At 42.3% G+C, this 9,833-nt stretch overlaps 1 protein-coding gene across 1 annotated transcript; it reads left to right on the top strand.

Moving 5' to 3' along the window:
* Positions 1-367: 367 nt before the first annotated feature.
* Positions 368-7,145, top strand: irx4a (iroquois homeobox 4a). The gene is made up of 5 exons (XM_047598943.1): positions 368-743; positions 1,635-1,886; positions 2,876-2,982; positions 4,741-5,051; positions 5,932-7,145. Exons 1-5 carry the CDS (start codon positions 699-701, stop codon positions 6,645-6,647), a joined length of 1,431 nt encoding a protein of 476 aa, XP_047454899.1. The 5' UTR covers positions 368-698; the 3' UTR covers positions 6,648-7,145.
* The last annotated feature ends 2,688 nt before the right edge of the window (positions 7,146-9,833 follow it).

Here is a 9,833-nt window from a genome sequence, read left to right as displayed (position 1 = left end):
GATTGGCCTAATTGATTGATTGGGAGTGCAAATGAATCTGCTTCTACATCTTTTTTTTGTTCATAAAAGAAAAAAAAGGTTCTCATCATCTTGCCTGCTCCTTTCAAAAAAGTATACATATATATATAAAAAATAAAATAAAAATAAATAAATAAAAACGTTTCTTCTTGGGCCGTTCTTTCTTTTTTTCTTTTTTTTTTTTTTGTCGTCATCCCGAGGAGGAAAATGCATATTAAAGTTACAGTCTGGTCATTTTTAGAGTGGGAAACTTCTGACGTCAGAGTCACCGCCGTTTAAAACAACCTGCCTCTGCTGCTGACGTCTTTTATACTTCTTTTTTATAAGGCAAAAATATGTATCTGACAACAAAGTGATTATTTCTAGGCAGAGACACTCGTGTCAACTGAATTCATTTATTTATTCCCGGAGAAGTTTTGTTTTTATTAATTAATTTTTTTTTTTAAAAAAAAGGGGGGGAGGAAATAGCGATATACGATTTTATGGTTTTAACTGGAGTTGGAAGGCGGTTGAGTGGGGGGGCATTTTACACAAATTAAACATGCTACTCTGCTTCGCCCTATAAGCATCCAAGGAGCCTGTGCTTACCAATCAATTGGTACAGTCAAACAGAGCCGCCGCCAGCAGAGTGGAGACCTTCAGTCTCGCTTTATTTCTGGATATTGGGGGACCTCTCTACCATGTCATATCCACAATTTGGATATCCCTACTCGTCTGCTCCGCAAGTAAGTTCAAGTTGCCACGTTTCTTCATGGGCATGCTTTTTTTTGTTTTGATATTGCGGCGATTGACCTGTCTCATCGATTTACGCTCGATCCTTTTACGCACTTTAGCCAGGGCTCCGGGAGACTTTTGCTGTCCCTTTCTGTTATCGGAAAGGCATTACGTTACAGCCAGTGATACCTGTGTTTGTGCAGCGAGTGAGAGAGAAAAAATAGGTAAGAAAAGGAGGGTAACCAGAAACCGCCGAGACCCGCGACCTCCCATTCACTGATTTCTGTAAGATAATCGCCGCTCTGTAATGTCAACCATATGTTTATCTGCTCTGGAACACGCTTGCCAACTTGTTCGGCGCACGCCGTTGTGTGTTTTTTCCGCTACGACCCAGCTGCTGTTTTGTTTTGGCTTTGAGCCATAAAAAATCATCTGGGCATTACTTTGGGTATTACTGCGTGAAAACGTGTGGTAGCTATATGTTTGTAAGGGACGTGCTTCATTGGGATCAAGGCTGAGAGACGGCTCGCTTTGGACATGTTTTACGCGCACGTTATCCCACGAATATGTTGCATCTTTCCCCATCAAAAAACACTCGTTACGGGTCATATGCTTGTTGTATTTTAGCTGTTAAATTCGGACACTCTGAAATACAAATAAGGGCGTACCAATTAAATAGTTTTAAAATGTGTTTTTGTTTTCTGTGAAAATGTCATATTTGTGTGATCTGAGAGTGTTCTGTCCTGGAAACTGGTTGAATGGCATCAAAGCTATTTTTCTCTTTTAGAAACGGAAAGTTTTAAACTAACTTTAAGCTCAGCGAGTACTCTTTTTGTGCAGCGTGAAATAACTTTTACTAAAATAATAATAATACTAATAATAATTTCCTGATCTTCACACAGTTCCTGATGACCACCAACTCTCTGACCACTTGCTGCGAGTCCACCGGCAGATCCATTGCCGACTCCGGAGTAGCGGCGTCCGGACAGACACCAGTCTACTGCCCCGTGTACGAGAGCCGGCTGCTGGCCACGGCGAGGCACGAACTCAGCTCAGCCGCCGCGCTGGGCGTGTACGGGAGCCCCTACACCGGCGGTCAAGGCTATGGGAATTACGTTACATACGGCACGGACGCCTCGGCTTTCTACTCGCTGGTAAGCCCTTCATCTGATTCCCCTTGGCATTGATTTATGGAGCTGCAGGGTGCAGAGACTTGAATCAGGAACACCTCTCCTTATTCGTAAAGCTCCACACAGCAAAAACACCAGCCCTTTACAGTACGTGATTTATCTAATATCGTCCTTCAAAGACAACTTTTCTTTAATAAATTAAAAACTTTCCTCTCAGTGTAGCCCCATTTCTCATTTGTCAGCGTGTTGTAAGAGACACATCAGATATATTTTGAACAAGACAGATAAACTTAAGTGGCTCCTGCTATTGAGGAAATGTGTTTGCACCGAAAAGCAAATTGTTTCATGCAAACCCATTATTTGATAATTCTTAAGATCAAAATGTTTTTACAGCAATTCTATCACGAGGAATATTCTGGCCTTGATTCCAAGAATATTGTTTGTTACAAGTTGGTTCTACATTGAATTTCACAACAGTGATAGGCAAATTGTGATAAGAAGAATATCAAAATACCCATGAATATGTACACAGATGAATAGCTCTATAGAAATGATATAAACCAATTTTTATTTTGTTCGACTCCTCTTGGAACTCACTCACAGATTTATTTGCCCGGAAAACTTGCACTGAACAAGCAAACATACAGTTTCGAACAGACTATTTTTTCCTGGAATTTTATTTTTAAAGAGGTAATTTGAAATGAAAAAGTTCACATATTTAAGTTTAAAAAGTTTTGTATTGAAGTTACTATTTAGTGACACCATGCATCATTTTAGAAAATGATGCATCCCATGGTAAATTTAGAAATGCATTAATAAAGTATTTCCATTTTTCTTCTTCATATATGGATTTCTTGTAGAATCAGTTGTGACTCACTGACACTAAAACCTTTACAGTACAATTAATATACAAATGTTTTTACTGGTCTAATTTTTCATCTGCAGGTGAGTCACTAAATTCCCTTCCTGTTTGTGTCGCTCTTCTAAGTCTTTGCCCTCACTTGTGATTGCAGGGTACATTTGACACTAAAGATGCCACAGCTTCTGCGCATGCGGGGATAACACAGGCGACAGCCTACTACCCTTACGATCCTACTCTGGGACAGTATCAATATGACAGGTATGTAATCTCTATGACAACGGACTTTTAATAATTGAGAAGCTCGCTGTCAGTGCAAACATCAGAACACTTCACATGAACTGTCTGACCCCTTAAGCACAATGTGGTACAGGTAAAGGTGAGGCGAACGCCACGGGTCCAGTTTCATTTTTGATGGAACTGTTCTTGAGCTGCGCAATTTTATTCCCACATCAAAAGTGGTTGTGGGCTTCTGTCAGCTGTTTTAGGCGCAGGATGTCGACTAATAACAACAGTTCCAAGTACTGCATTAGTAGTGTAGTTTTCCAGAACTGAATCCATCATTCTCGAGAGGTCAAGGCTATTCTTGTCAGGTCCAGCAGCACTGTGTGATCACCGTAATCGCGTGACACATTTTCTTTTCTGATGGGGTGAATTGCTTCAGGAGACCCATGACCCTTTCATCAAGACGTGAGGCCTCGTCCTCATTGTTGTGAAGAGCACGCCTGCCATATTGAAAGGTCTTCCCAATAATCGGATGACATCCAAAGTAGGTCTATGATGTAGTGAAGAAATATAGGGTGGGAACGATGGCAGACTAAATCGAACGTAACCACATGCGAGAGCAGGGAAAACATTTGCTTTTATTGTGTGTTTTAATTCATCACACGCATCATACTATTTATATCACAGCTCTGCAAAGTTAGGCTAACTTAAAACCTAAGGTGGGGCTTCATTTACCAGTCACTCCAAATACTGCAGAGCGCAATGTTTCAGCATGAATCTTGGTGAGCGCAGATGCAGCAAAAGGCCAAACCGAAGTTCTGACACTCAGATAAACCAGCAGGCCTGCAGCGCAGACCTCACGTCTCCTCCTGCCTTTCACCTTAGGGCTCATCATTACACTCAATAAAGCAATTTTACAGTCTATTTTATCTGCGAGGGAACAACACAGGGGTAAGGAAAGGTGCAGCGCTCCTCTCCTTTTGATTCCCTTAGCAGTGCTTGACCCGCACTAAGCTATACAGAGCAATAAAGGCCTCATAAAAGCCTCCCCTGAGAGGGCTTTTACAGCTCACTGCTGACTGAAAATCAACACCATGCATTTTAAATGTAGGTTTATGGGTGATATTTGTGGCAGAGGTTGAGAGTAGTGGCGAGAGCGCGCCGCTGAGAATGGTTTTAATAGGTCACAGATTGAAAAAAGTGGGGTCTTTTTTTCAAGTGCGATAATATTCTATATAACAATCTACCTTATTACTTATGATAAATCATTCATGACTGAATAGTTTGTACATTTTTGAGCGTACTACTTCCAGATTAACTCGGCACTGATTAGAGAGCTTTGGATTTTTTGGAAGAGTTTCAAGGAACTCCTTTTATTCTGCCAAATTTGTAAAGTACTTCATACCGTTAACCAATTCTCAAAGAAGCCAAGATTTTCTCTAATTTTAGGCATTATTTTGCAAAGTATTTTTCAGCTTTCTGTAAAAGAATTTTTATATTTTATTTTTTTACAGTTTGATATGTTTCACTATGCTCTCCAAATTATGTCTCTAATCTGACATATGTTTCTGCTGTACTCATTTAAATTGCATGTGGAGTGATGTAAACATAAATACAAGGGCCACTATAAGACTCGCTAAGAATGTTATGCAGGAAAATTGCAAGAAACAGATGGCTCTGTCATGGTTTTCTGGAGAGAAACCACCGGGGCACCGCAGATCGTCATGCAACAAGCATTACATGTCATATTTACTCTCTCATTACTATCTTTGCTCGCGCCCTTCTCATTAACAGATATGGCTCCATGGACGGGGGAACCAGGCGGAAGAATGCCACGCGTGAGACGACCAGCACGCTGAAGGCCTGGCTGCAGGAGCACCGGAAGAACCCGTACCCGACCAAAGGGGAGAAGATCATGCTGGCCATCATCACCAAGATGACCCTGACGCAGGTCTCCACCTGGTTCGCCAACGCCAGGAGGAGGCTCAAGAAGGAGAACAAGATGACGTGGCCGCCCAGAAACAAGGGCTCAGAGGAGAAAAGATACGAGGACGACGAGGATGGGTCTCAGGAGGAGCAGATAAAAAGCGAGAATAATGATGATGGTTAGTGTCAATATGTATTGTTGCTTCGTTTCACGAATAAAACCTGTGAGGCACCAATGCTGAACTGTCCACTTTAGGTAAAATGTATTTCACAACAAATTATTTCATAAATTACTCTGAAGCATCGTGACTATAAAGATGAAGATGGGACTAATAAGGAAAGTTAAAATAAAATCAGCTCAGAGAGAAATGATCTTGAACACACTCCTGCATACGTCCCACTGCAGTGATATATATTTACAACTGAACAATATTTTTATTGAATCACAGTTTTAACAGTCCTATTTGGACGGATTGTGTACATATTCTGATAGTCTAAACATGCTATCAGTGTCGCTACTCTTCAACTAACCTTGTATTTTATTGTAATATTTATATCAAAAAGAAGTGTTTGATATTATATCTAAAAACTATGGCTTGACAAAAATTTTAAATTAAAATTTGACAGACCAAACATTTTTTTAGAAGCATTATCTCTATTAAAGCCACTTAGGCTTTAGTGCGTCCCATAAAATTAACTTGTGAACATAATCGGTTGTTAAACTTTGTGAGAACTGTCTCACCATGATGGACCATTAGACAGGCCTCAGTCGGAATTACACTGAGCATTTTTATTTTTTATTTTATCCAACTGAGTTCTGAGTCCAGATCTCTGATGTAGGCCTAAGCTGCTCAAAAATATATAAAACAAAAATAAGTTATTAATTACCAAACAAATCATTATTTTTATATTAACTGCCAGTTTTTATCTTGTACTTAACATTGCTTTATTTTAACAAATATAACTTTACTATTGTCATTGAAAGTTCATGCCACTGTAGCATCTGAAGCCTTGGTGTAACGATCCACGTCTCAACGTGTCTCCTTTCTGATCTCCCAGAGACCAGAAGTCGGGCTGATAAGGACCTCCAGTTGAGCGACTTGGACGATTTCGACACGTTGGAGTCTGAGAACTCGGAGTGTGAGCTGAAGCACCGATACCACATGAACACGCACATGTCAACGACGACGCCAGACTGCCCCGCCGAACACCTCATCAAAGACGCGTCTCTGAAAATCTCCATCCCGGTTTCTCTCGGAGGGGAGCAGGACTTGAGCAAAAGTTGTCTCAAAACGAGCCCAGAGGACTTCCAGCCGGACAGCAGGCAGCAGGCAAAGGCGTGCTATAATCAGCAGCAGCAGCAGCAGCAGCAAGGGCACCAGATATTAGACGGCAAACCTCGGATCTGGTCCTTGGCCCAGACCGCGACGTCCTTAAACCAGACTGAGTACCCATCCTGTATGCTGAGGTGCCAGCCGCCGCCCTCCTCCCTCACCCCGTCCCCCGCCGCTACCTCACCCGTAACTGGCCTTGACAACAGGCAGGACTCGCCGGTCACGACCCTGAGAAACTGGGTGGACGGGGTTTTCCACGACCCCCTGTTCAGGCACAGCACTTTGAGCCAGGCTCTGACCAACACCACCGTCTCTTGGACCACGAACACCAAAGGCGCCATTCTGGAGGCTGAGAGGGGCTCGGCGGCCTTGCAGCAGCACCAAGACAAAGACAGTGCCATGAGTTTCCCAAAAACTATCAACAAACTTTTCTGCTCCTAACAAAACCAAATGACCCTTCACTGCAAAAAGATAGGGAAAGAGAGAGACTTTTTGTGACTGAAAGTCGGCTGGATAAGGCGTCCTCCATGGTTCTCTCGTTTTATGTTTTACTCGCTTTTAAAAGCAACTGTAGCCATACGCTGTTACATTGGAGTTGCAGAAGTGAAACATCCCGATCGGTTTGGCTTATTTGATTCAACGCACGCACAAAACTTTTCGCAATGTATAACTAAAAGTTTACAGCTTGGCGGGGGTGGAAAAAAAGGCCTAAGGTTTACATGATTTTTTTTTTTCTTTTTTTTCAAAATTTCTTTACTATGCGCATGCAAATGTAATTGAATATTATTTAGGTCTCAGCAGCTGAATATCACTATAAAAAAAAAAAAAAAAAAAAAAAAAACGTAAAAAGAAAAGTCTCACAAATGCACTGCTCTTCCAGGAAGTGGATGAGAGCGTTTCAACTTTGTTCACTGAAAATAAAAGCAGTCGGTTTCTGAACAGCGCTTGTGATGTCAGGTTCATGGTGAGAGTTGCTGTCCATGGTTCTGAAATACGATCCGTGCTTGCTCTGATTTTGCATTTTTATTGAACGTGAACTAGGACATAATTTCTCTCCGACTATTACACAAGACCGTTTAGAGGGCTGCTCTACTAATAAATAAAGCAGTGTTCCTATCCCAATTCATTAATGAATCAACGCAAGCGCAATTTAACATCTTCGGCCCTCTTTTAGTTTTTTTTTTTTTTTTTTTTCACAGAAAACATTCACTCTCATTTAGTGACAGCGAGAAAATGAGGCAGCTCAACCCCCAAGACAGAACAATATCAGTATCTAAGATCTGCCTCATTAATTCCCTCTAAACAGGCTGTAATTGGGATGTTCGCAGTCATATTTCACGTCAGGCTATTGATTTCCCCTCACCGCTCTCTGATAATATTATCGAAATCCCTCAACATCGTCCATGATGCAGCTGTCAAAAGGGTAAGTTATTCGCCATACGTCCGTTAATGGGTTCAAAACCGAGGCCCTGCGAAATAATTTGAAGTGAGGAGTTTTCGTTTTGACACTAACCCCTCAATTTCCCGGAGACAGGGCCCCCGCAGAAAACAGCCTGGATGCTGATTCCTCTCCTGAGAAGTGAAAGGGCTTTACGAGAGAGGCACTCACGTCTTCTAAAAGTGAAAAGGGCAAAGGAACTCGAATTAGTTGTTGTAGATAAAAGGGCAAAAAGAAAGGAGTCAAGGGTACTTGACAGTAATGGCGAAAGTGGAGCTCTCGGGGGACTCTGTCTGTCCTGTGAGAGGGGAGGAAGAGGGTGAGGGAGAGGGGGCTTCGGTGATGAATTTTAATGGGAAAAGCACCGACGATTGAGATCTTCCCCCCCTGGAAGAAAGTGCTATGGTGGACAAAAGGGATTTTCTATACATCACTTAGATGTGTGTTTTTATTTGCCTCCTTAGTGCGCAAAACCTTGCCTGCAGCATTCTTACGCGCAAAGGTGACATATAAATATAACCGAGGTCGTCCGGGTGCTTATTTTATAGGAGGAAAGGCTTTACTTGATCTAATGGAGCTGTTTAGCCTGCATACAAAATGGTGCATTTAATTTTTCATAGCCAGTGATAGAAAATTAGCGCAGAGTTTAAGTCCCCGCAGATGCGATAGCCTCGACATTTAATTAATTTAGCATGAAGACAGATTTTATTAGACCTCTGAACCAAGTGGCTTTTATTTGAGGCAAAGAGACACGAAGTAAGACAGAGAAGTGAGGGAGAGAGAGAGAGAGAGAGAGAGGCAGGGACAGACCCGAGGAAAGAGAGGTAGTGTGTGAAGGCAGAGAAAGGGAGAGAGAGGCCAGCTAAATCATTCAGCCGTGGCAAATACGAACGCACAGAGGGAGCGAGAGGGTAAATTAACAGGAGCTTTTTACATAGAGACCAAATAAAACTGTAATCAGCGGTGCGTTACTTTTCATTAAGCGGGTTTGACAGCAGCATATTCAGCCACTCCGACGCAGGAGCGGGGTCCGGGCTGAAATAAACTGCTCTCAAACCGAGAGTCATAAGATAATTCCTTAAGCTCCATTAACAACTCTTAGCCGCAGGAAATGGGCTCCCCCTGAAAACATCTCCAAATCTAAAAGCTTTATCGACCTGGCAAACCTCAGCTGATGGCTTCTCTTTTTTTTTCCACCACCTCTCTCTCAGCCCCCCCCCCCCCCCCTTTTTTTCAACTTAAGGGACAGAAACGTCCAACTGAGGTAATAGACTTTGACACAACACATTAAATGGGAAATGAGAAAAGGGAGAAGAAAGGGCACTCTTAAACGCCTTTTAAACGTTACCAATTAGAGGTTTAAAACTTGAATAAGATGTAGGCCTTTGGCATATGCCTGGCTGATGGGACATTTAACTGAATACCCTCCCCACAAGATAAACGCAGCACAGTGTGCGAGGAGGTGAGTTGAGGGATTTATACAAAGCTTTTTTTCTAATTTCTTCAACCGGCGTTTATGAGCCTTGTGCAACATCATCGCCCCCCATGATGCTATAAAAGTTATGGCACTACTTAGTTATACAGCCTCACAGTTTCATTTCTTTAAACAAGTCTCCTGTCAAACACACGTGCTGTGTTTATAGCCGTGTGGCCCACAAAAGGCCCACAAAAGCCGACAGCAACTCCGAACAATCAGCAGCGTGGAGCTTCCCCAGAGAGAAAGCCAGCCCGGGTCAGGTTAATACCACTGTGACCCTGAGCCATAAATATATTTACACATCATTACACATCAACATACACTCTCAAACTCTCCTTTTCTCTCCCTCGCGCACGCACACACCAACAGGCGCACGGAATCGCTCTCAAACACATTGCCACGCGTGCGGCTTAATTGAATATTTAATCTATTCATTGACTAACCTTAATATGGTGAGAATAGCAGTAATGTGATCAAAGCTTAAATGAAAACGTGAAGCATGACCACACACAAAGGGCTGTATAAAGAGATGACACACACACACACGCACACACACACTGGTGGTGGTACAGGGGGAGAGATGTTAAGGCCTGCGCAGCCCTTTCAAGAATCAATGGAATGGCCTTTTATTCCAATTAAAATGATTGTTGGAAAAACTCAAAATTACAGTAAACAAAAGAGCCCGTAGGTGTGTAACCGTATCATTAAAAAA

The sequence above is a fragment of the Mugil cephalus genome, chromosome 11, assembly GCF_022458985.1.
Source record: "Mugil cephalus isolate CIBA_MC_2020 chromosome 11, CIBA_Mcephalus_1.1, whole genome shotgun sequence".
Lineage (NCBI taxonomy): Eukaryota > Metazoa > Chordata > Actinopteri > Mugiliformes > Mugilidae > Mugil > Mugil cephalus.
This window is presented reverse-complemented; position numbering and strand designations above follow the sequence as displayed.

Excerpts from the sequence above, each read along its gene's own strand:
- irx4a (XM_047598943.1), top strand. The coding sequence starts at position 699 with ATGTCATATCCACAATTTGGATATCCCTACTCGTCTGCTCCGCAA. Across the intron at positions 744-1,634 it reads CCTACTCGTCTGCTCCGCAA|TTCCTGATGACCACCAACTC; the intron begins GTAAGTTCAAGT and ends ATCTTCACACAG. Across the intron at positions 5,052-5,931 it reads AAGCGAGAATAATGATGATG|AGACCAGAAGTCGGGCTGAT; the intron begins GTTAGTGTCAAT and ends CTGATCTCCCAG.